Source organism: Anser anser, assembly GCF_964211835.1.
Source record: "Anser anser genome assembly, contig: HAP1_SCAFFOLD_87, whole genome shotgun sequence".
Classification (NCBI taxonomy): Eukaryota; Metazoa; Chordata; class Aves; order Anseriformes; family Anatidae; genus Anser; species Anser anser.
The window spans coordinates 105615-133029 of record NW_028153517.1 but is presented as its reverse complement, the minus strand read 5'-3'; the positions used below and the strand labels follow the sequence as shown (position 1 = coordinate 133029).

The window sequence follows — 27415 nt, the reverse complement described above, 5'->3', positions numbered from 1 at the left end:
CCTCACTGAACTGAGAGGTCTTTTTAGAGAGTTCATAATCCTTTTCTAGGAGAGACTATATTCTTCCTGTCTAGAGATCTTCCTAGTTAAAGTGAAATGCCTTCCCATTCTCTTCAGGTAATGTCATGGACACATAAGCATTACATACACACTAAAGGAAGAATGTATTTGTGTTTATGTTATGTATTATGTTACTATATATGTATATTTATATTTTACTATGTTAACCAAAGAATATTTTCATTATTTCTTTTTCAAAAGCTACAATTACTATACTTGCCAATGATGATGGCCATGGAGTTTTGTCATTCAATAACAGCAATCACTTCTTTCTGAGAGAGCAAACATCTATCCATTTGATGGAAAGTGTTGCAGTATTGAATATTATCAGAGAACCACCTCAGGGAATATTTGGCACTGTGACTGTTCAGTATCTTGTAAGTGAGATTAACTCTTCAGAGGCAACAATGGATTTGACCCCTTCTCAAGGATATATTGTGCTCGAAGAGGGAGTCAGGTTCAAGGTAATATGCTAGTTATTACCAGAGAAGTCTAGGAAGCTTTTTTTTTGGAAATATTGGAAAGATTTCAGAAATGTCTGTGCTTTATCTTCTGTTTATTTTTTCTACTTCTTTCATTCATAAAGTGAATTGAGTCATGAGCTGTGACTGATTTCCTGTTATTATCTGATGTGGAAGTGTGTGAAAATTAAATGGGCTCATCTTTAGGTGTTTCTTAGTTTGTAAGGGTTGAGGTAAATTGAAAACAGTACACTATAGATAACGTTCATGTGTGCTTTGGAACAGTTCTTTTTATGTAGTCAATCTATAGCTGAAATGCAAACTTACTTTAAATTAAAGTGATAATTTGCAAGCCTAATAGTTAAGATCAAAGTAAAAATCCCATTCTGTAATTTAACATTTTAGTTAGTCTGAACTAAACAGAATGTGCTGCAACAAATACAAAAAGTAGAACAGTTGTCTGTCTTAGGATTGGAAAATAACTTAAGTATTAAGCTCACTGCCTCTATACTGTCCTCACAAGAATGTCAGCTACAAAATGAACTAGCTTAAGTTTGTGAATCCTGACTCTTCTAAGGTTTAATCACAATTCGATTTATTTATTTTTGCCAGTAAAGCTGGTGAAGCTAGTGTTAGCATATTACAGGCAATAGGATAGAAACTGAGACAAACTTTTCTTGGAAACACTGGTTTTCAATTTCTGGCCTTTAGATGCATTTGGAATCACAATGCAGCAGATCTATAAGAAGTTGGAGCCTTCTTAATATAGTTGGTAAATATGGTTTATTGTGGAAATGAACAGAAATATAAAACATTGTAAATTTTGTATTATTTCCAAATGCATCATCACTAACTTTTTATTTTGTACAGCAAGGCTATGCGTACCTATGAAATTTTTTGCTTGTTTGAGTAGTGTGAAGGATGACAGTGAGCCCCAAATGAAAGTGAAGCACTTAGCTTTCTCTAGATTGCTCTTTGCTAGTTTGAGATTGCCTTTAGAAGACCTGATCTTCATCCACAGTGGTGTAGGAGAGGGAAAGAAGCATCGAGAGGAAAGAGTATTTCAAATCTCTCACTATTCTTGCTTTTTTTTTTCCTTTTCCTTTTCTTTCTTGACAGCACCAGTAGTGAGATTACCCTGTTTCCCTGAAGATAGCTTAGCTGCCAACTAAAATAAATTAAAACCAACTTAACTGATTACACTTATAGCTGTGTTGTGAGTATAAACTACCCAAAAATGTATGGAATAAATAGAGAACAAAAGTATGAAATTAGGATCAAAAACTTCAGAGGATCATAGGATGAGAAAAGAAAGAAAAGAGAACAACAACAACGAAAAGTGAATATGCTCATCTTAGTGTTGCACCAATGGAGGCCACTAGATGGATGGCTTTAGAACCTCAGTCTGAACTCAGTCTGAGCTTGCCTCAATTCTGTCCTCTCCAGCTTCATGAGCTGCTCTTCTCCTGCTATGCTATCCAAAGCCTTATAGTGAAATAAATTTAAAAAAAAGGTAGCACATTCTGATAGAGCTGTGTCATCATCTGTTATCATGTCTCAATAACATTGTATGCTTGTTTTGTTATCAGACGCTGCATATTTCTGCGGTACTAGATGAAGAACCAGAAATGGATGAGCACTTCATTGTCACCCTGTTCAATCCAACTGGAGGAGCCAGACTAGGCACGAGAGTGGAAACTATGATTACAATATTACAAAACCAGGCTCCACTAGGGCTTTTCAGCATCTATACAGTTGGAAATAGGTACTTTACACTGATCAGTAAAAAGGAGATAGTTGCTCATACTCCAAAGAGATAATATTTCTCTACAATTTTGTTTTTGATGGATCGCATTAAAGAAATTCAGCAACCCAATTTGTAAATCTGTAACTTTGAAAGGTATTGTGAAATACTATTACTGCTAAACAAAAGAGTAGAAAAATGCATAAAAAGGACTATTCATAATCCAAAATTTCAATTTATTTATTATTATTTTTCTTTATAAACTAATACTTCACTAGTGCCTACATATTCCACTGATAGTATTCCATGTTAAAAGTTCCAAACCTCATATCAGTGTCCAGGAAGTCATACGTTTTATAATTTACTTTCATTTTTAAACCTGTAAAAAATATACTTTCACTGAAGGCTGTTTTTCAGAAGCAAGTGACACATATGGACTGCCATTTTTAAAAACCATTCAGCTGAAACCATACAGATTAAATAAATTTACTATTTAAATAAAAAATGTATGTATGCTATTTTATTAATACATTGATATTTAGAGTTAATAATTTATATTAATATTTAATAATAATATTATCTAAACATTTATTACGTGAATTTAATATACTTAAATTTCAGTCTGTTTAAAGATTTTGTTGAATTGCCTATGATTTTGCATGATTGTAGTAAGGATCATTGGGAAACCCTAATTAATGTAGCTACCAGTCCATCAGATACTGAAACCTGTTATTAATATTTTCTTTTTATTTCTGTTGTATATTCTGCATCTGGAATTGTACAGTAAAAATCTTATTTTTATTACAGCAATGAATATACTATAAAATAATTTTTTCCTTATTTTTATGATTCTCACATTTAGGACAAATTTCATCATAATTGAAGAAGCCAACACTACAGCTTATTTGAAAGTTTCACGGAGTAATGGGCTTAACGTTTCTGTGAGCGTTGAGTGGGAGACATCATCAGATACTGCATTTGGCATCAGTACGTTCACTTTACAGAGAATGTCCACTGCTTTTGTAGAAGTGGAGATAGTAAGAGAGTAGCCAAGCATACAGGAGATGTAGCTTGGGAATGTAAATTCAAGTATTCAGACACAATTCAGTTAATATTTTCCTATGTAAGATTTAGTAGATAAAATACTTTAGCTGCTTAAGAATCACCTTGTCATCAGCCACTTCTGCCAGTTTCAGTAATCTCTATTTCTGTCTTTGCTGCTAATATGAACATTATTGTCACTAGCCATTTATTTATTTATTTATTTGTGTGTGTGTAATAAAATTTGTTCCGTACTACTTGTAACTCAGGATCTTTCTAACACAGTATAAATGACATGTGACATGCAAGAGTCTAGCTCCTGGAGTTTAGTTCTGACAAGACGGTGCTTAGGGACCGTCTTGGAATAAAAACATGAACATGTTGTAAATGGGGAACAAAACATGAACATTTTGTAATTTGTCTTTTTTTTTTTTTTTCTTTACTACTTGCTATCTAGCTAATTCTCTTGTTAGCTAAATTCCAAGATCAATTATTATGAGTCAGACTCAAATTGCCTATATGTCTTCCATGTGCAGTTGTAATGAATGAAAAATACATTTACTGCTTAACTCTCATTATATCCTTAGCATTGTAACATTTCTATGTATTTATATACACTTATAACAAATACTAAGACACAACTTCATCATTTCTCATACTAGGTCTGGCTTTGGGAGGTAAATAATGGGAATGGGGTTAGAAAAGATATCAAGAGTAATATAATAGTAAATAGTGTTTTTATTTTATTTTATTTTATTTTATTTTATTTTTTACTATATTGCAGGGGGTGGTATCAGTGTCCTATCTGTCTTGCAAAGTTTTGTGGAAGAATCAGCATCTGGTTGGTGTTTCTTTACCTCAAGAGAAATCCTGTACGGTGTTCTGTTGCGTATGCCTCCAGCTTTGTTTTCTACTGTCTACCAGTGGAAAGGAGTATTTGTTCCTGTTGAGGTAAATGTTTGTTTTTGAACACCAGACATGCTAGTTAATAAGGAATTTAAGTCACAATCTTACTTTTTTTTTATTCTTCTTGCAGAATTTCAGTATGTGGAATCCTACAAGTTGTGTGTCTTTCCAAATTGGAGCCTCTTCCTACCTTGTGGTTACTCATGGAGGAGCCACACAGGGAGCTTCTAACAACAGTGTGTATGCATTCATGGCTGGACACAGATTGTTGTGGGTAAATCGATTTTAATTTTAAAATCTTAAAATAGTATGGGTTGGCAAGGACCAAGGGAGGTCCTCCAGTCTGGCCATGTTTTAGAAAAAAGCACTCTGTGTGACAAGAGTTAGTTTTGTGTCCTAAAATACTACATAACTTCAGTGATGTAAGTTTGTCATAGTTAGTTGTTTACATTGTTTGTATTTTTTATATATTTACATTTGAGGGTGCAGGGAGGATTACCTGGGAATCACAGAATCACAGAATTGTCTAGGTAGGAAGAGACCTCCAAAATCACCTAGTCCAACCTCTGACCTAACATTAACAAGTCCTTCACTAAACCATATCACTAAGCTGAACATCTAAACGTCTCTTAAAGACCTCCAGGGATGGTGACTCAACCACTTCCCTGGGCAGCCCATTCCAATGCCTAACAACCCTTTCGGTAAAGAAGTTTTTCCTAACATCCAACCTAAACCTCCCCTGGCGCAACTTTAGCCCATTCCCCCTTGTCCTGTCACCAGGCACGTGGGAGAACAGACCAACCCCCACCTCGCTACAGCCTCCTTTAAGGTACCTGTAGAGTGCGATAAGGTCGCCCCTGAGCCTCCTCTTCTCCAGGCTGAACAACCCCAGCTCCCTCAGCCGCTCCTCATAAGACTTGTTCTCCAGACCCCTCACCAGCTTCGTTGCCTTTCTCTGGACTCGCTCGAGCACGTCCATGTCCTTCCTGTAGCAAGGGGCCCAAAGCTGAACACAGTACTCGAGGTGTGGCCTCACCAGAGCCGAGTACAGGGGCACAATCACTTCCCTAGCCCTGCTGGCCACGCTGCTTCTTATACAGGCCAGGATGCTGTTGGCCTTCTTGGCCACCTGGGCACACTGCTGGCTCATATTCAGCCGACTATCAACCAATACTCCCAGGTCCCTCTCGGCCAGGCAGCTTTCCAACCACTCATCTCCCAGCCTGTAGCTCTGCTTGGAAGTGGGGGAAGAAATTCTCAAGCAATCAAGTCATAGAACATTTTCTGGAAAATGTATGATAAGTTATGTTAATTCTGTAAATTAGTTGCTTATATATATATATATATATATATAAAATATAAAGTTTTAAAAGCTATTTCATGTATAGTTTTATACATAATTTTGGAATTCTTAACATTCTATGCGTACTTTTTCTCACTATATACAATGTAATATAAAATGTATTTGTTTATATACATATGTAGATAAACATAGTCACCCTCATATTTCCCTTGCAGATACAGACTCTTTCTGTTCTGGATACCAGACGTGTGAAACATTTTGCAGTGGAGGAAGAAGACTATTTGATTATTGTGAGTCACACAAACAGTTCCAGTTCCATCCAGGTTTGAATATTCTTCAGTCTTCTCTGGCTTTAATGTGGGTAGTTTGCTTATTTCTGAAAGGATAATGAAAGGAAGTAAATCTATAAGCATGTATTTCTGACATATTATTTTTGTTTCTATTGGAAATTTATAACAGTTAAAATTCCAGACTTGTTTGGATGTATAAATACTCTCTACCTGAGTGTATAATTTACATCTGGTTTGTTTTTATTGCTACTGTTATTTCAGTTTTGAAATGTAGCATGTAAACAAAGAAGTAGCTTCTGAATATAAACCTGTTCCTCTGAAGAGCAGGCACAGCTTCTTGCAGTAGGGTTAATTACCAATTACTGAGGGAACATTGTCATAATATATGCATTTTATAACACCCTCTGGGATAAGATGCTGTTGTTACTCCAGCAGATGATATTTGCAATAATACAGAGGTTGTATTAGTAGAACGAGTAGCTATGCCTTATTGACAGCATTCTGACAATATAATTTTGTATAGGACTTCTCTGAAAAAACATAAGAACATAAGAAAATGTTAGAGCCACAGTACTAAGCCAAGCTGCTTCTGGGATTTGTGGATATCTTCAAAATCTGTTACCTACAATAGCCTAAAAAAGTGACCAGTGACCTAAATGATTGTCCTGAGTACATTTATAGCTAGCTATCTAATAAACGACTTCATGATGGTGAAAACCTATTTTTAATGGGTGTAGGAGCTCCTAAAAATACCAGTGATGATATGTCAGTGCTTTGTGTATGTTGACTATGTTCATTTACAGAAACAAACAAACAACAACAACAACAAAAACACACAAATTGCATTACGTGATACATTTTTATCTGAAATCTTTTAAGGTTTTCATTAGCTGAACTAATTGGTTGCTAGGAAATGTATGCCATCAGTGGACTGGTTTGCGGATTGGATTAACTTGTCTGTGGGAGTTTGATATTTCTATGGTAACAGTTTCTTCATTCTGCTGTGATATTTGATCTGTGTCTGATTGTCTGTTCCTTTTCTTCCTCATTAGTCTGCCTTAATCACAGTGAATGAGCCCAGGGGCAGAAATGAATTTGTGCCGCTCACTCTAATTAGAGAGAGGGGAACCTATGGGACGGTCGTCATAACTTTTGAGGTGAGTTTATCCAAAAGACTTCATACAGTAGTCTGTTGGATTAAACTGAGAGGCTGTAATCATAATTTATTGAAGTGTTTGCAAAAGGGGAAGAAGGACAAAATACCTACATCTACATTAGGTAGATCTGTTTCATAAAAGGGATTCATATTAACCGTCATATAGAAAATACTGTAATTATCTGACTGTTTAATTGACTGTTTAACGTTAAGAGGTACTAGAGAAAACCGAGTATATTCTGTCATTTAGAAAGGTACGTGAGGCAACATCAGTATGTATTACTAGAAAATAATGCATATTAAGTATGTAAGAAGTGTCTTATCTAAGTTTTTTTAATTTTTTTAAAAAATATTTATTTTACATACAAATATTCACGTGAGTCTTTAATGATTATCCCAACTTTGAACTGTGAGTGCTCAGGATTTGGTGAATTTCTGTATCTATAATCATCTGTATCTTGATCTCTATCTTGAATCCCCTGCAAATGAAGCTTTTGAAATAATTAATCATGTTGAATACTTATCCTGTTATTTACATATGTGATTTGAATGTGATACAATTACTGACTTCATTGCTTTCTTTTTCTTATCTAGCTCAGACTCTATTATTTACTTTAAAATTATATATAAAATCTTTCATATAGATATTTCTGTACTAGTTGCCTGGTCCTATAGGGTAAGGCTTTAATCTAGACCTCAAAGCTTTAGTCTAGACCTGTCAAAACCAGAAAAGCTTTGCACTGGATTTTATTAATACTAAATATAGCATGAATAGTTAAAGTACTGAATATGATTCTCTGTGCAATTTTTTGCAAATATGTTTGTTTTAAGGTACAGTAAATCTTACTCTCTGGACAATTACTTAGGTCTGTCTCACATCATTATATATGTATGTTGAAAAATAATTTACAAAATGTTCTAAAACCAAAAAATCCCATATGACCTTTAAGAGGCTTTGTAGTATTTTGAGTTTGACTGTTAAATTTAGTATCTTTAATATCACAAGTTAAGATAGAAGGGACACAAAACCAGTAAGTACTATTACTTTGTCTTGGAATTTATTATGAAATACTATTGATTCAAACTGAATTTGCATGAATATCCTTTCTGTAATATGAAAGAGTCAGTTATGCATCAGAATATACTAAAGAGTCCCCATAGGCCTATATGGAAGTAGTTTTCTTCCTCTTATTCTGGAAATACGGGATTTCTTCAGAGTGGTTGTTCTGACTTACACTGTCTGCCAGAAAAGAGCAGATTTTCACAACTGAATGTTCATGTAAGTTGTAAGTTGGAGATGGCTTGCATTTGTTATGCAAGTCACACTGCATATTGGTTATTGTACTTGCACTGGATTTGTATTCCTGCTTTATAGACTTCTCATCAGACAAATCAATTCTTTGCAGATAAAAGATGGTCCAAACCCAGCTGAAGAAGACCTAAGTCCAGCTAAGGGAAATATTACATTCACACCTGGGAGATCAAAGCTGATTTATAATTTAACAGTGCTTGATGATCAGGTAGGAACAAGCTGACTTCATCTTAGGCTTTGATACGTAGAAGGTTAACTGAAGTTCTGGAAAGACTTAGAGTAATAAGTTACAAAAAGGCTTGGCTTAAATAAGGTTAAAAGCAGTTCTATTTGATGAAGTGATGTTAAATTTTGGCTCTCTGGTCTATTATTTTTACTCTTTCCAAGCTCCCTCTTTAATTCTCATCAGTGAATAGTTTTAGTTTATGTGCATATCCTGGCTGAGCAGACATGTTATCTTTGTCACTAAAGAAAGAATATTACACATTGAAGATTCACAGGGAAAAGGCAGATTCAAAAATATTTTTTGTCGTTGTTTGTTTGTGGTTTTTTTTTTTCAAATATGTTTCAGGGTAGAAACATATTTGAAAAAATCCTAAAAATAGATGAGATTCCTGAAACAAACATGCAGTCTTGTGGAAAGCATGAATACTAGGTGATAATTAACATTTTTCTGTTTTCAGATTGGCCAATTGAAAAAAAAAAACAACACACACACAAAAAAACCAAACCAAAACAAAAAAAAACCACAACATAACTCATAGGTTGTGAGGCTTTCTTTTTATCTCAGAGTAAACAAAACATTCTTCTAATTTGCAACTTGTGATTTTCCTTTTTTCTTACCTGCACTTTTCTTTTGTGTTTTTCTTTTCCTTTATAATAAGCTTAAGAGGGAAAACTGAGACATCAAAATAAGTATATATGATGCAAAACAACTTAGTAAGAAATTCATAAGAAAACAATAATGGTGAAAGGTGTGTGTCTCAGAAGTGAGCACAGAACTGTAAAGCAGCTTGTTTCCTTTTTACTCTTAGTTATAAAAAATGTCCTTCCACATTTCTACTGATACTCTAGTGTTAAGAGGCTGTGCCAACCTGGGGTGCTGAAGTGTAGAAACATCTCTTTCCAATTCAATGTAATATTTCAGTGACTTACACACAGAAATAAATTATTAGGGTCTTTTCTCTTGGGAGGATGTGATTTTATTTATTTTTATTCTGAGAAATGCTCTCAAACTTCTGTTTCTAAAAGTTTGATCTGTATTTGGTGTGTCTAGTCAACGTCTTTCCACTCTTTGAAAGTCTTTCACAAGTGTATGTGAAAGATGAATTTTGCACAAAAACCTTTATTGATGATGATGATGATAGAGTTCACAAGAATCCAGTAACACTACTGTCAGAACTTAATTTGAGCTTTTAGGATCTGAGTTAGGGAAACCAATGAAACAAGTATTTTTCTGAATTGTGCAGCCTTACAGAAGGTAGGGGACTGCAGTTCTGATTTCCACAGCTCTGCATTTATAGTACTTTTCCTGTGCAGGTTTCCTTTTTAAGTATAATTGCAACTTTAAGAGAAAATTAAAGAGGCAAGGCAGCACTGGAAATCATTTATACTATTATATTCGAAGTTTGACTCATGTATTTATTGGTCAATCATGATGTAATTGAAAGCTCCACAATGCCTTATTTATGTAGGATACTAAGATTTTATCTGCAACTAAAATGGCATGTACGTTCTGACTGTCAAATGCGTATTTTTGTACTGCAAGACAGTATATGAACTAGTGAACTAAAACAAGCGTAAGTTAACATCAATTTTAATAAGATAAAATAGGAAATAGTAGTGTAGGAGAGAGGTGACAGAGAGCTTGCAAATCTCACGCTGGAAAAAAAAACAAACAACCTGCATCAGTCAATAATATTATGCAAGTTTAAGTGCCACAAGTCAAACAAGGGACAAAATTGGCCTCAGCTACAAAGACAGCGGCGTGCATACCCTTTGTGCCCTGAAACAGGATCTAAGGGTGGCCAATTAACAAATGTGTAAAAAGAGAAGAAATATTGGACCACAAGGAATTCTGAACTTTTTTTGCTCAGTAAACAGAACTACATGGAAAGGATTCATCAGCCCTATAACAAAGCAATGCCATTAGTAACACATAAGCAATTTTGTTGTGGAATTTATCTCAGAAGCAAATAATACTGTTTTTTCTGAGAGTCCACAACAAGAATGAGATGTGAGGATCTTATGTAATATTTAAATATTTCCTTCTAATCTCTCTGTATTAATAAAATAATGATATTTTCCAGTTAAACAGACTTAGCCTATCAAGACTGGGGAATAAAATGTAATAATATAAAGTAAAAAATATTAAATTCTGCAATTCAAGGCTTATAAACCCTTCTTTTTTGTCTGCTGCATCAGTTATTAGAGACTAAAGAGCTAAAACTAAAGTGCAGTTCTAAACAAACCACATGTAGAAATGCCAAAGTCTAATTAATAGATAAGCATCAGCAAGCACATTCTCAGAGCTGTGACTGAAGCTGTGCTGGGAATGTGAGTCTGTCTGAAAGTAGGAACTGTTCTTTTTCCCGTTGAATAGGAACAAAAGGGCCAAGGTAGGTTGTGTTCATATGTTGTTCCTCTGTTCTTTCAGGCATGCATAGATGTAAAATGGTGTTAACATCAGCAAATAAAGATGTCAGACTAAATAACTGTCAGGAACACTTGTGTCCAAGCAGAGCAACTTCCACAAGTTGAGTTTGGATCTCCTCACACTCTCTAGTTGGAAAGATAGAGCTTCATCTGATTCTTGCCTAGTTTTTGTTTGCCCTTTTTTTTTTTTTGTCTTTTCCCACTTTTTCATATTTCCATAGCATAGAAGTATGTCTTAGAAAATGGAAACATTCAATTTTGAGAAGGGATTTTCAAAGTTGCAAGCGAGTTTCTTTTTGCCTGTTTATTTTAATGTGAAAAGGGTTGTAATGTTTGTATTATTTCCCTTTATTGCTAAATATACATAACATATTTCTAAGTAAGTGTTCTGCATATATTTGAAATGGGACTTACACCCTGTTGCTACTATTATTTTTCCAGATACCTGAAAATGATGAATTGTTTGTTGTTCATCTCAGGAGTGTGGAGGGAGGGGCTGAAATCAACACCACAAGGAATTCTGTTCAGATTAATATTAAGAAAAATGACAGCCCTGTGCGATTTGCTCAGAGCACTTACATGGTGCCTGAGGAAGTCGAAATGCTCACAATTCAAGTGATTCGTGGTAAGGATGACAGTGGAAAATTAATTGGACCTGATGAATGTGAAGTCTCCGTCAGTTACACCATCATAACTGGGAATTCAACAGCACACGCGCAGCTCAATTTAGACTTCCTAGATCTTCAGCCAAATACAACTATTGTCTTCACACCTCTAGTTCATGAAGTATATATGAAATTCAAGATCCTTGATGATGCCATACCAGAAATTGCTGAGACCTTCCAAATTATGCTCCTTAAGGACACGTTACAGGGAGATGCTGTTTTGGTTAATCCATCTGTTGTTCACGTCACCATCCAACCAAATGATAAACCCTATGGAGTGCTTTCAATCAACAGTATCCTGTTTACTCAAACTGTTATCATTGATGAAGACCAAATTTCAAGGTACTACAGATCTTCAAACAGTATCTCGTCATGTTAAGGGATTTGTTTGGCACTGTAAAGCATCCTTAGGATTTCACTGACAGTAATTATAAAATCAGTAGTGAAAAATTAATATAGAAATCACCTACTGTGTAATTATTATAAACGATATAGAATTTTCAAGGGAGAAAATGTCTAATTATGCAGAAGTATTTTAATATTTATGAACTATATATGAGAACTGTAAATATTTAATGACATTATCAAAATACTGAAAAACCCTTAATCTAAAAGATGGATCAGTGAAGTTGTGATGCGGCCACACACCCATTCATACAAGTGGAAAATATATTTCAGGCTTCCTTTCCCAGTAAATCTTTGTCTATACTGTATTTAAAGTCAGTCTCTGGTTAAAAAATGGTGGTGAGTGTCTTCTGTGAAGTACTGAATACCCATAGACTTCCAAAAAAGTTAAATACATGTAATTTTACAGATAAATTAAAAACAAATCTCCACACAAATCTTTACAAGCAGAACTAATATCTATACAATATTGCCAGTTTTAGTAAAAATGTCCACTGCTAGCTAGTGATGGTGGTTCATCCCCAGAGAAAGAGGTAATGTATCAACCTATGATTTTATGAACAATTTCTAGTATGTAGAGCCCAGCACTTCAATATTCACTTTTTTTTTTTTTCTTTCTTATACACAGATACAGGAAACGTGACATTTCCATAATCACAAATATTGATAAATTATATTTCAGTGCATAGGCAAATAGTTGAGTCACTTTATTTTAAATAAAATCATTATTTAAACACTCATGCCTGACAATTGTATTTTGATATAGTCCATAAAACAGTGTAGAAATTTAGTTGAGAAAAAGTTTTCTGAAATTTAACATCTTTCCTGAGAAAAAATATAAACATGCCAACTTTCCTCTTCTCAGTATCTTTCTTACTGTAAACAAAATAAATTTTAACTAATGTCTTTAGATATATTACTCATGTCTTTATGTATATTATCTCATGAATAAGCAACCTGAGAAAAGTCTACTTCTGTGGTATGATTTCACAAATTTTAAGTCCTGACTCAAATGTCAGTAGCAGCAGTTAATATCGATTCCACTGAAGTCAGTATAAATCTTCCAGGGAACAGATAGCTAAGTAAACCGATATTAATTATAATTGCATGTTACAGATTTTTATTTTCATTCAAAACCACAGGTTTGAAGGGATCACGATCGTAAGAAATGGTGGAACACATGGAAATGTTTCTGTGACCTGGGTCATAACTCGAAATAGCAGTGATCTGTCACCTGTGACTGCAGACCTTGTTCCAGAGACCGGGGAGATACATTTTGATCAAGGACAGATGCTGGTCACACTTTCACTGACCATTATTGATGATAACATACCAGAAGAAGCAGAGCCCTATCTTCTGAAGCTCTTAGCTCATACAATACAGGGAGGCGCAGAAGTCAGCGAACCATCTGAGGTAAGTTTGATTTCAGAACTTGTTTTGAGGAGGTGATAGATAATAATTAGGGAGTAGGATTAGGATTAGGATCCACCAGTTTTGGTGGATTGGCTAAATTGAAGTAGTTGTGCTTGAGTTTAAGTGAAGCAAGCTGATGTATTCTCAGTATAAAGAGCCACATCCAAAGTCTTTGGCTTAACATATTTTATAAGGCCAGACCTATTTAATGCAGTAGCATTTAGCTTAGAATATTCCCATCATAAATATCATTGCATAACTGCTATCTTGATTGGTTGCTTGCTAAGAGAAGGTTGAGCATTTATTTTCACTTGCTTATTTGCTGTAGGTACTGGAATGTTTTACACAGAGTAACAGCTTCAAGAGGATGGCTTAGTGATTAAGACTAACCTCTGAACTTTTAAATAAGGGGTAATTAGCATTACTGACAATTCTGTGACTCAGGTCCCTACTTTGCTTTTTGAACATATGATTGGAATGAATTTGGTGAATTAAATGATTTTTTCACAGTCTGAAATATATTCAAATTATTCACTTTGGCTGCTGAACCAAAAATCAGTTATTCAAAGCTCATTCTGACATAGATGAGGCATAGCAGGAAAGTTGCTGCTATCAGTGGTGTGCTGCTTGTGCACAAGCAACACTTTGGGGCTGTCAATCTGATTTCTTTCTTGAGTGCCAATTCACTAACGATAAAAATGTATGATGACAGTCAGGACATACTTTCATGAAAACGTGAAAACTGTGGTGTATATTAATTGTAGCATTGAGTAAGTGATGCTGTTTTCTGTTTTGCAGCTTTTGTTTTACATTCAGGACAGCGATGATGTTTATGGCGTAATAAAGTTTTATCCTTTGGAGAATCAGAAGATTGAAAGTAATCCAACAGGACGCTTTTTATCCTTGAGTTTTGTAAGGGAGAAAGGAACAGTTGGAAATGTGCAGTTAGTTTATACTGCACTGTATATTCCAGCTGGAGCTCTGGATCCTGAGAGAGCAAAAGATGGCATTCTAAATATGTCTAGAAACAGCATCCTCCTGTTTCCAGAAGGAAAAACACATCATACTTTGAGTATACCAATAAGAAAAGATGCATTTCTTCAAAATGGTGCTCATTTCCTCATACAGGTATCTCAGCTGTTTTTTTTTTGTTTTTGTTTTTTAGCTTATTTAATATGAGGAATATGATTCAATAATTGATCCTTCCCCTTGACTGTAATTTAAATGACCATTCCTGTAAAAAAAAAAAAAGTGCTTAGCTCTGAAGCAAAGATTTTCTTATTTAAAAAGACATCTTTCATAACTATGCTATAAAGTTTTCTATCCCTAATCATTAGTAATTAAACAAATTTTAAAACTAAAGAGGATTCAGGTACTAATCATGGAATTTATCAAAATGAGATCAGCGTTGTCTGTTGCTTGCCCCTTGAAGCATGTTTCTGCTTGGCCTCTGACTTGGAACGTGAAAAAAATAAGGTTCTTAAAATTAAATTACTGAAGCAGGAAAAATTTCAGAAATGACATGCAAGTAAATGTATCTTGGGCTTGATACAGGTCCTTCTCCAGCAGGTCATCCCCCAGCCTGTACTGATACTTGCGGTTGTTCCTTCCCAAATGCAGGACTCTACACTTGCTCTTGTTAAACCTCATCTGGTTTCTTCCTGCCCAACTCTCCAGCCTGACCAGGTCCCTTCCAACCCCTACAATTCTGTGATACTGTGATCTTTGCTCTTCCAGCTGAACTATTCTAAATTAAAAAGGGTCAAATATACATTATATATTATATGTATATTATATTGCATTTATATATAAATTTGTTAGGAGAACTTACTTTTTTTTTTCCCTGTATAGTTTTCTTCACTTTTTTCTTTCCTTTTTTTTTTTCTATCTCAATTTGTAAAAGATAACTTTTATCATCGTTGAAGGTGTTGATGTTATATCCATGAATTTCAAATTTGCCAGGTTTTATATTTTCCTTATAGTCTACCAAAGACGTTGTAATCACTTCTAAGACCTTTGAAAGATTTCCTCCCTCCACATCCTTCTCCCTACATTCTCTTACAGGAGGAATAATGAGAACAAAAAGTTTTGCCAGAATTATATTGTTTATCTAATATGCAATTTTATTTATTTATTTATTTATGGCATTCACAGTTAGATTAGGAATTGCCTTCTGAAATACTAGAACACGTTAGTATGTTTTATGATTGCAAGAGGTTTGAGAGATCCACAAAATTCTTAAATGTCTAATTCCATGTATTCAATGTTTTTTTTTTTTTTTTTTTTTTTGTCCTTTGACTGTAGTCAAGACACACATCTGATAAATATTTCAGAATGTTCAGTCATTCCAAGCACTTTGCCTGGATTTTCAAACTGTAGATTCCAATCTGTTTTTTTTTTTTTCTGTACTTTCTCCATGAACTATAAATAAAATCTTTGTTTGAAGAAATTAAATCAGAGGAGCTTTCCAGCTCAAATAATTAATTTAGAAACTCATAGAGAAGGAAAACACCACTATTTATCACTGTGACAATCCTTCTGCATCGTGAATAAATGATAATCTCAGTGAACATGTTTAGAATGAGTTGTACTTAGGCAAAATAAAGAATTGACTCAGGAATCAGCAGAGAAGCAAATGAAACTGTAGGATGAATAAAGGTACAGGAGATAATGTTAATGTGAGATATATTCCTTAGTGACACCTTCAATTAAATAACGTGCTGTAATCAGAGATGCGGTTTTTGGTATAGCTAGGAAGATTAACTCTGAAAATTAAGCTCATAAACTAATTGTTATTGTTCAAATAACTATATATTTTTTTCTCTTTGTACTGGTTTCCTTTAAAAGGTACTAAAGGAAACATTGCAGAAAGAGTAAAATCTCTGTTCTTTATTGATTATTACTTTATTCCAAAGGTACCATACAGGATCCAAATACAGCATACACTTTAAATAGAGCAAATTGTTTTGGCTGTGTAGTATTTCAGAAAGTTTACTGAGCTAATAACCGCACAATGGTGCACTTTCATCCTGTTAATTGCAGAATCGGGGCCTATGCTAGGAGAAAGCTCAGAAAAGAGGAGAAACAAACAGTGCCATCATCTGTTCTTCAGACTTTTGATAACAAGTTGGAATGGTTGAGAATCAGTTACTAAATACAGTATTTGTAAAACATTTCCATCTATCATCAGATAAATGTTCATGCATATTTCTGGGTGTTACTCAAGCAGTTGTGGAACAAAATATGATACAGCCCACATATTTATAGAGTTTGGTTTCAAGAACTGTAAGACTTTAAAAATCATCTTTTGAAATGGTGAACCATGATTACTATATGAATTTAAGAAAGGCCACTATTTTATCCCCAAAAAATAAAGCTTTACTCTATGATAACACCTGATAACTCCAAGAAAAAATGTCAGTGGGAGTTTATGCCCCAGTGAAATGTTCACAGAAATATATGCAAATCTGTTATGGAAACATTTATTGTAATGATGCATGTAGACAGAATCACATGGAATAAATAATATTTAAAGGAAATAATTAAACAGGCAAGTTCTGCTTTCCTTGGTGTGTCACTACTGGTGCTGGGCTTAGCGAGTGATGCTTCCCTTTTAAAGAAAAGGATGAAAAAAAATCTATTTCCTCTTAGTATCTATAATCTATCAGAAATGCAGTGACAAGTAAAATACAGTTTTGAAATACTGTACTGAATTTAAATTCTTAATGTGGCTCTGGTAGTTCTTAGATAGAGAATTCCTTAAAATTTTGTGGAGAGGAAAGAAAAGTGGATTATTATTTGGCTGTTTGATCAAGGGCTGTAAATTATTATGACTTCAGTGATTTCCCTAGATTTTTATCAATGCAAGCCACAAAAAATGATGTTAGACAATTGCCTATGCTGCTCATCAATGACTGTTGTTAATAGCTCTAGTAATGTATCAGCTGATCTGGAACAGAGTCTCTCTCTCTGGCTTGATCTGTGTTTAATTACATACACTAACATGATTTGTCTGGGAGGTGTACCATTCTGCTGACAGCTCAACAATATCCACTTAATTTCTTTGACATGTCTACTTACAAATTTTTATAACAGCAGTGCTATCAGTAGGAAGAATTTGCTCTGGAGATGTATACTTCCTTTATATGAAAATTACTCTGAAATGTCAGAACTGTTCTGACTTGGTGCTGAGGCTTCTTATTTCTCACTTTTCTTTTACTTTTTCCTACAGCTGGAAGGAGTTGAACTGGTGAATAGAATTCCTCTAGTCCCATCTGTGAGTCCTAGATTAGGCGAAATTCGAAATATTTCTTTGAGGATTACTCCAGATATTGCAAATGGAGAAATAGGCTTTATTAGCAATCTACCGATTATTCTTTCTGAACCAGAAGATTCCCCTGCTACGCTGGTAAGTAAGCCTTTTTATATTGTCTTTTGCTATGGAAAACTTATTTGGAGAAGGTGGAGTTTGCTGTATTCAGTGTAGCATTTGACAATTAATGTGAGGAAAAGCCTTCCTGTAAGTTCTGTCTTATCCTAAATATTCTCTTCTTTAAAAAAAAAAAAAATGCTCTGAAATAATCTGTTACTGATTTCCAGAGAACTGAGATTGGTCTTTGCTTTCTGTGTAAGTATCTAAAACCAGTTAGCCCTTGATGCTCACACAGAGCAAAAGATACTGCAGTTAGTCTCTCTCACCAATTGCGAGCATAGTCATGTAAAGTAGGACTGAGACAAATCCTGAATAAGATAGATCATTTCCCATTCTCAAATTAGAACTGGCCAAACTTTTGTTTTTATTATTATTTATTCAAATAGTAATTTGCAAGGGAGTAATCGGTTTTGCATCTACTTTTGCAAGTCACAACAAATTAATGTGTTTCACAGGTTTCCATTGCATTGCATCGAGATGGGACTGATGGTCAAGCAACTGTGTTCTGGAGTTTGAAACCCTCTGGTCCCAATCAAAAGGCGGTAACACAGGATGATATAAGTCCTTTTAACGGCTCCGTGGTTTTCTTATCTGGACAAAGTGATACCACAATTAACATCACCATTAAAGCTGATGATGTACCTGAAATGAACGAAACTGTGTTATTAACTTTGGACAGGTATTGTACCCTATTCTCTATTCATATGTATCAGCTGCAGTACTCAATTTATGCATAACAGATTAGCACAGTGTTAATTACATGGTATTGCTTGCATTGTGTTGATATGTGTCTGAAGAAATAGTGGGCCCTTGTTTCAGACTGTGTATGGGTTCTTTGACTGGAGATCAATGTAAGAAACCATTTTGCATTTATTATCTAATGACTTAACTGTTTATATTTTCATGAAAATTCTGTATGCTATTTAGAAAGTTCTTTCAGTTTTGATCTTTTTTATAGCTCTTGGTTTTAACACTTTTTTTTTTTCGGAAAAATAATATTTAGTAAGATAATGGGAAAAACTAAAGTGAGAACTAAAAAGCAATGCAGAACTTTTTCTGTCAGAAAAAACATTTATAACTTGGGTGTCACTGTAGAATTAGACTTGCAGTTTGTTTGATCTGCATGTTCAATATTCCTTGATAATTAGATACTTCTGTCAGCTCATAGCCCCCAGAATATCCCAGTGTGACTATTATTGCAGTCTTCTGCTAATGAGAATGCAGTGGGGTTTCTGAAGCACAGTGTTCTGGTCTCCCTTCTCATCTAGTGGAGGATTTTAGGATAACAGGCTGTAAGGGCCCTCAGGTGATACTATTATCTGCATGTGAACACTGTTCAGAAAACTTAAATTAGTTTATAATCAGGAGTCTTTTCCCTCTTTGAGTTACTAACAAGAGTGTCTTGGCTATATCGTCTGTCCTGCTTCCCACAGCTCAGTTACATAAGTAAATACAGAAATACCACCACACGTGCTCTTGTATTACCTCCTATTTGTCTAAGGTACATTTTCCACTTTTACTGAAAACATACTACAGTGGTCTGCCAGCACCAGCTTCCACACTGAACATCTACTACTTACATAGTCCTTACCTTATGCAGAAGAAGTATTTTTATTCTGTACAGGAAGCGTAGGCTAGCTCTTAGATATCCACAACAGATATCCACAGTGATTCCACATTAGCAAACAATAGGCAAGAAGCTCCTCACGCTGTTGTTGATCACTAGAAGATCCCATTTCAGAAAACATGGTTTTCGAACATCTTTATGGCACACAGGGAAGATGTTATTCCTTTGCGGGATTGGCTTGCTTGATTAAAAGGTGGCTGGTTAATGCATGTAGTTCAGAACTAGTTATTTTATTCTACCTTGGCTACTCATTACATTAAAAAGGCAATCCTTTTCAGAATAAAAACAGAGACTATTGCAAGCAGTTCTCCGCTTTCTTTCTGTGGGAGAAACTGGTTTGTCTCAAGGAATTTTTTTAGAGTCTCTGGCACAAAGGGGGAAACTAGGATTAGAAATGATGGTTCAAGTTTTGAGTGTAAGGTGGCCAAGAATGCAGAGTGGTATTGAGGTAAACAAGTAAGTAGATAGAAGTAAGCAGCATGAAAGGGTAACTTTTTTGATTCACGTGTGTGAAAGTACAGTTTTCTGCCATTTATCCTGAGTTACAACTGTAGGCTATACCTTGAAAATGGTGGCTGCAACAGGGATTGAACTGGCAGCTGAACAAATACAACCAGTGTTCTGCTTTTGCTGTGTATGGTGCAAGCCGTAGGCTCTGTTGATCATGAAGTGGATGGTGAAAAGTGTGCCAACAGTAAGCAGCTTTCCCACACTTGGCAGGGTCAGAGAGTGAACCGAGGAACAGGTGGTCTGTCCTGGAAAAAGAAGTAAGCAAGGAGGAGATAGAATCTGAACTTTTCTCTAGACCTTGGTAGCATCCCTCACTTCAACTAATTAGCAGAAGCCAAGAATGAAATGACTGCAGAGATCATCCTTTCAGTACTAGACATGACTCTTCAAATTAGGGTTGAAGGATACTGGCAGGGTTACGTGTACGCCCGTGCTATTGCTTTCAGCCTGGTTGGTATTTTGTGGACAAATAGAAGATTTCAGTTTCCGAGGCTGGCAGCCAGCACCTCACAGCAGTAGTGAATGAGCATGAAAACAAAGATGCACTGTGCTGTAGATGTGCTTGTACTGTTCCGTAAATTGTAGCATAAGTCAGCGAGAAAAGAAAGCATGTAAGAACTTTAATGAAACTACAGACATAGACATATGTTCATAAGCATTCAATGTATTGCAATTATTAATAGCACGGGTAAAATAATCAAAATAATTAGTTCTAACAAGGATGTATTATTTACGGCTTAGTGGTATTGTCAAGGCAGTTCAATTTTAAATAAGCTTTAAGTGCATCCATAACTATATTTTTTCCAAGCCATTAAAAACAATGTTATCCTTTCTTGCTTTATGCTCTCTATACTTAGACCACAGATATTAAAACTAGCTCTGAATTTTGTCCACAAACTGGAGGAAAATGTATAACATGAAAAATATGATTCCAAAGAACACAGATGAGTAATGATGAGTAATGAAGGAGCAAGAGAGTCTTGTATCTGCTGAAGCTTCTTTATATTTTCTTTTTTTAGGAGCAGATTCAGGTTGAATGCCTGCCCTATCTGAATAGGCCTGAATTGAGACCAAGCATAAATAAAACCAGATGTCTGTAGTGAAATCTATGTGAGAAAGGAAAGACCTTGGTCTTCTTGATGAATGTAGGTGGAACAGGCCATGGAAATTGTGTGTGTGCTTTGTGAGAGCATATATGCATACTAGGGCTGTTCATTTTACCTGGTAAGCACAAACAGAAATCAGTTTTTTTTAAATCTGATTGCTGTTTTTTCCTTCTACACAACGTAATCTCTCACTGGCAGTTATCAGCCCCCCAGTTAAGGTGCAGACAGCTATCAGTTTGGCACCTGGCACAACCAGAGGGCCAGAACCTGCAGGGTATGTGGGCTGGGGACGTGGCCTGTGTTTGTGCTCATGAGTGAGTGGTGGTGAGACTGAGAACTTGGAGACTTTGGGATCTGGGGATAAATCACTTTTATTTTGTGGAAGTGATAATCAACAAACAGACAACTGTTTAGGCAGTCCTTATGCTCCAGCATTTTTTGAGTCTTAACTCATGGAAGTTAGGATGCCAGAACAGATCCATATGCATATGTTACGACATAAATCTCATTTACTATATATAATAAACTGAAGCAACGTTATTTGAAGATTTTTATTGTTCTAGTGATTTCTGTGATGGGATACAGATTTCCATAGGCTGACATTCTGTCATCAGTTTATGTGGAAAATGATTAGACCTATGAGTTATGAAGTAATTTTTTGAAAATTACAAATGTAAAATACAGACTTGACTATTTCACTGTGAAATATCTGGCAGTTTTTAAACATTTTTGGGTTTTAGAGGTTGCTACATGTCAAAAAGTTAGAAAAGCATAGGAGGGCCATTTAAATCACTGTGTAGTGTTGATGGACAGGGCTTAAGGGTTTATGTGTTGTGGGTTACTCACTGCCATACTGCTTAATGGAGCTAGGATTTTCTCCTTACTTGGTAATTCCCTTTGGTTAGTGTCTGTTTCAAAACCATATCTATCTTACTTATGTAAATTTTCATAGAATCACAGAATAGCTTGGGTTGGAAGGGACCTTAAAGATCATCAGTTTCCAACCCCAGTGCCATGGGCAGGGATGCCACCCATTAGATCAGGTCGGCCCACAGCCTAGTCCAACCTGGCCTTGAAAACCTCCAGGGATGCCTCAAGGGTTTGATCAGACTGCGTTTTAACGGGGAAAAAGTCATTTGAAAATAGTAGAATGTTGAAATGAGTGCGCTGGACACCTACTGCTTGTTTTCATTACTTCTCAAAATAACAACATATCTCTCCTGCTATGACTCAGAAAAATTAAAATAGCCTCAAAAATCAAATAAATGATGGATTAAACCTGGAGAGAAGGTGTTTCCTCTGATGAGAGGCACTATGGAAAGTCTAATGTGGCAAATCCTACTTTAATGCAGTTCTTTAGAGCTAGAGCCTGCCTCTAATTAAATCAGTAGATAATCCTGAAAAAATTGAAGAGGGGGTGAACACTGAATGCAAGCAAATTGAGTAATGTTCCACAAGCAATTTCACTTCCCCCTTTTTGAGATACCCTGATAGAAAAGAAAGTCTTTTAGAGAAGTGTGGTTTAATAATGACAGCCATGTAGATTCACAGTGGAAATTAAGTTTCTCATGTGTCTTTCAGAACACTCAGGTTCTGCAGAAATTCCAGATTTTGTCAAAAGTTATTAACTTCAAAGCTATTTTTCATTTATTTATTTAATTATTTTGTGGTTCTAGTTAGTTCTTAACATTGAAATTCTCATGGTACCTTAAACTTAGTCAAAACTCTAATTTCTCCTATTTTCTTGTACTGCATGTTTAAAAAAGTGTAAGAAACATTTTGAAGCTCCTGTCAGTTGTCCTAATTCATCTGTAGTTCTTGCTACATAATAATTATGATTTTTTTTACTGAAAGAATTTCCCTAATGATCAGTCATTTCACATTAGTCTTGTTGTATAAGAAATGCTTTACACACTTTGAGGTTGTATTTCTTTTGGCAGCATCATAAGCATTGCCAGGGTTTACTGTCTGTGACGATATGAAACTTCATGTCCATACATAGCCATTTTACAGGAAAAAATAAGCTGAGGATAAAAACAGGGAAGTGGCTTTCCCAGTGATTGGTATCACCTTATTCCTGGTCAAGAGTTCTTTTCACTAGCTGGAGGAGCTGCTGGCCACGGTTAAGCCACCATGTCAAAGCAGCTGTTTTAACTTTTATTGCTGCTTCTGAATAGCCCTCTTTGTCCTGTTTCCATACTGCTGTCAGAGGAACACCTAAAGAGCTGGTTTCACATACCACGAGGAGTGAAACGGGACTGAACTGGACCCGTGTAGTGTCAGGCAGTCTGGGAGCATCTCCTCCGTGGTGTAAGGGTGGTATATGAACGCCCCTCTGTTCTTCGAGGTTGGAAGTGCACGTGGCAGGGGATGGGGCTGGTGTCCTGGCAGCTCTCTGGTGGCACGGACCCTGTGTCCAGCCCCGTAGCTCCTCCGGGTCGATCTGAGCTGGCTGCTGGAAGTATTATGCAGCTATTTGCTGAACGCTTCACCTTGCCTGGTTTAGCCCTGTATGGACTTAGGTTTAGCACATGAAGAGTACACTGAACCGAAAAGCAAGCATTTGGATTAAAAGGATAAAAGTTTGCAGGATGTGAGTATGATAATTGCATTACAATGTAATTGTTCAAAACAATAGAATTGGGATTTTTTTTTTTTTTATTATTCCTAGAAAAAAGTAAACCTGTGAGAATACTTTACAACAAACATTTTGGATTTAAATTTAAAATGTACTTTCCTAATTTATCTTTGTTCTCTTAATTCTTCTTTTTTTTTTCAATACTATTTTTTAAAAATTTCTTGTTAGGGATATGCATTCTATGTTATGAAAAGTTACATGTATATGCCTTAGAGTATAGATATAAAGAATACTACTGAGTGCACCATTCTTCGAATCACAGAATGGCTCAGGTTGGAAGGGACCTTAAAGATCATCCACTTCCAACCCCTCTGCCATGGGCAGGGATGGCACCTACTAGATCAGGTTGGCCACAGCCTCATCCAACCTGGTCTTGAATACCTCCAGGGATGGGGCAGCCACAGCTTCGTTCATTCATTGTTTGCTTAACAGCATCTTGGAGCTGGAAACCTAAACCTAGCTGCTTCTATTAAGTTTCTGCATAGGATGTTTTATGACTTTTTGGAGAAGTAACTAACATTACTGTGCCAGGGCAGTGATAGCGGTCTGACCACTCATGATATCAGCCAGAGAAAAAAAATGACCAGATAATAAATAAATAAACAAACAAACAAACAAATAAGTAAATAAATAAAAGGATCCAGGTGTTCAAGATGGGGTTTGTATGGAGAAACCACCTGAACAATGTTCTTTTTTACCAGTTGATGGACTGAATTTTACTGGTTGCTTCCTGACCTGAAAGCTGTCTAGGTTTAATACATATCAAAAGCTCACTTGATATAGTGATTCATTTTTATTTTCTGTTGTAAATTATTTTACTAACAGCTTAGCGCTATAATTAAATTTTAGCATTACCAACTCTGGAATCTTCTCCTTGATCTTTTCATTGTGTTAATATTTTGCTGTTTTTTGAATGCTTTTGCATGTTTCTGAGGGAAGGGAGAATGTCTCAATATATACCTAGCTTCAGTGAATATCAATAACAAATTTCAATTAATTCAGACTTCCTATTCGAAAGAACGTCTGTGAATGTATTTACTTCTCAGAATTTAGAGTGAACTCTTGTCTGTATTGAATTCCAAATTTAAATTATTTTTGAGATTAGTGGAGCCCAATTATCACCTTACAAACACTGTTTTAATCTGTTTTTGGTGCTTTGATAGACGATACAGTTTTTGTATTTAATGTATTTTTGATTAAGAAAGCCAAAATACATGATTACTATTGCAGAATAATGCTGCCCTTTTGACTGACTTCATGTGGCAGTTTTGTTATAAATGCTTGGTTGAAACTTGATTTAATTTTTTAACCTTTTGATTAGCAAATACCTTTTCCTTTCCCCTTTTTCTTTTTTTTTTTTTGTCCCTTTATTTCCTTGTCCCCTCTTTTTCCCCTTTTTCTCCTTCTGCTTCTCTTTCTTATATTTGTATTTATGTTATACATGTATATATACTACTTTGGTAATCTGATTAACTAAAAAATTGTTGTAAATGAGGTTTGCTGTGATTTTGTGCCTAATTACTTTTCCTTGTGTACCCATCAGTACTCTTTCTGTGCTTATCTGTTTTTATCATTACTTTGTCAGACTGATGAAACACCATATCACAGAGGCACGTAGATGTATTTCCCTAATAAAGGGTTATAATCGTGGATGGCTGCTGCAGTTGTGATCACGCAGTCAGTAATCAAGCTCTTTGAGGAGGGCTTGGTAGGGAACACCTTGAGTGGCTCTTGACATGCTGAATTGGTCATGGGGTCACTCCTCCTAAGTGGGAACTGCCCACTTGCTGGCCTTTGTCAACAGGAAAATGCCAAGCAAGCAGGGTTCCCATAAAAAGAACATTATAAACTTTTGGAAAGTAAAAAGAAAGCCTTCTTTTTTTTCTTTTTCTTTTTTTTTTTTTGTCCCTTTTGTTAGTTTTTTGTTCTTTTATAAGATGGGTAGTATTGAAATTTTAGTAAGTGGCACTTTCATTACTTTCTACATCCTCTTTTTTTTTTTTTTTTTTCCTCTGTGTTGACAGGGTAGAGACAGAAAGGTTTGTCGTGTTCTTTGGGTAAGTGCGGTGAACTGTTTTCTGTCCTCAGTGAATCAATGCTTTGTTTCAGAAGTGGTTGGTTTGGACAGAAACTGTCTTTATCATTTCTTTCCCCCCCAAGAATCACGTCTCTGCATCTCTTCAGACAACGCATGCTTCCCCTTTGGTGTTTCGTTTGATGGCATGGGGTTCTTGCTTGAAGGCATTTCTTTATGTAGGATCTGTGAATGATGAAAGTTATGAATGCATGGCTCAGTGTTTGATATTTGAGTGTTTCATGGAATAATGAATTAATTGTTTTAAACTGCTACAAATACAGTTTGCCCCAACTAAATGGCTGAACTGATTAGAGTTACAGAGTAATTTTCTCTAGTCAAAGACAAGGAAAGTTATCTTGATTTAGACTAACATGCATATAATTTATATAACACAGGTTATTTTTTCTACCGACTTTTTTTTTTTTTTAAACATGTAACAAACATGAGCACGTTACTCTATTAAATAGGTATTACCTATTTTGCATCCTGTACCCTGTCCTGTAGACTGTGCTACAACAATGCTAAGTTGTTTTTGTGTGTGTAGGTTCCAGTTACTTAAAACGTGCTTCTGGACACAGTTCTGGGCCTGATTTCAAAAACTGGATATAATAGATCACATTTCTTCATGAAATAGTGTTTGATAAAGTCTAGGTTGTAGCACAGTGAAAGCACAAAAATATGTACAGTATGCAGGACCACGATTTCATTGAAAAATACAATACTGACAGGAAACGTGAAAGATGCAAAGGAATCTAAGTACCTAAAACTACATGTAATAAATCATATGCAGACCATCAATCTGAAGGTGTATTCTTGATGCATCCTGCAATAGTGCTTCTCTGGAATTTTTAATATAAGAAATTTAAAATGATGAAAATTACTGCTTCTGAGGAAAGGCAAGCAAGTAATATGCAAGGTTCATTACTGTTATCAGATACTGCCCATTCCTGTCACAGAGTACGATCAAGATGGTGTAGGAGAAGCCCAGAGAGAGAAATCCTTTACTGAGAGGAATCTGAAGTATGCGTATTTGGTCAACGTACTTCATTCTTGCACCATTCAGCATGTGCTTTAAAGGAGTAATGAGAAAGGGGAATGAGTCTGAGCTACTGAGAGCAGGTCCAACATTTTGTAGAGTCAGACAGGGATCCTACAGGTAGTCTCCACATCTACAGAAGGCAGGCTAACACAGAGCTGAGGATGAAATCCATGGTATCGAGGGTCAAATTTCTGCCTCTTTATGTCAGTAGTAAACTTTGACAAACAAAGCAATAATGGAAATTTATGCTTTTCAGTGTAATCTCAGCATAGGTGATTTTGGAATTTCCTTTATACCTTGATCCAAGTACAAAGTAGTTCTGAATTTAACTAACTTTTTTTTTTTTTTTTCCTGGCACTATTCTGTTTCTTTTCCTGTGTGTTGTGTGCATGTGTTATCAAAAACAGACAAACAAACAACAGAGTTACTAGCTATAAAAAGCTAATCAGAAACAAACAAACAAAAAGTTACTTCAGAGGCAATTATTTATTTTATTTATTTATTTATTTATTTTTTACGAATGGATAAAACATTCTGATGTTGTATCATTCTTAACTTGTTTTAATCCTTGTAGG

General features: G+C 35.4%; 2 protein-coding genes across 2 annotated transcripts in view; both read left to right on the top strand.

Annotated features, from left to right (window-relative positions):
- The window catches only part of LOC310892004 (adhesion G-protein coupled receptor V1-like), a gene marked incomplete at its 5' end in the record, with an annotated part of 72353 nt that extends 68962 nt beyond the window's left edge, over positions 1–3391 (top strand). Inside the window, 3 exons of the mRNA XM_083854195.1 lie at positions 262–524; positions 2111–2286; positions 3128–3391. Of these exons, the coding sequence (XP_083710321.1) occupies positions 262–524; positions 2111–2286; positions 3128–3314 (626 nt within the window). The 3' untranslated portion in view covers positions 3315–3391. The remainder of the gene's footprint in view (positions 1–261; positions 525–2110; positions 2287–3127) is intronic.
- A 605-nt stretch (positions 3392–3996) lies between these two features.
- Positions 3997–27415, top strand: part of LOC310892003 (adhesion G-protein coupled receptor V1-like) — a gene marked incomplete at its 5' end in the record, with an annotated part of 72441 nt that continues 49022 nt past the window's right edge. The window contains 10 exons of the mRNA XM_083854194.1: positions 3997–4020; positions 4343–4486; positions 6858–6962; positions 8368–8481; positions 11370–11935; positions 13141–13411; positions 14210–14539; positions 17643–17819; positions 18299–18522; positions 25749–25781. Coding sequence (XP_083710320.1) covers positions 3997–4020; positions 4343–4486; positions 6858–6962; positions 8368–8481; positions 11370–11935; positions 13141–13411; positions 14210–14539; positions 17643–17819; positions 18299–18522; positions 25749–25781 — 1988 coding nt within the window. The remainder of the gene's footprint in view (positions 4021–4342; positions 4487–6857; positions 6963–8367; positions 8482–11369; positions 11936–13140; positions 13412–14209; positions 14540–17642; positions 17820–18298; positions 18523–25748; positions 25782–27415) is intronic.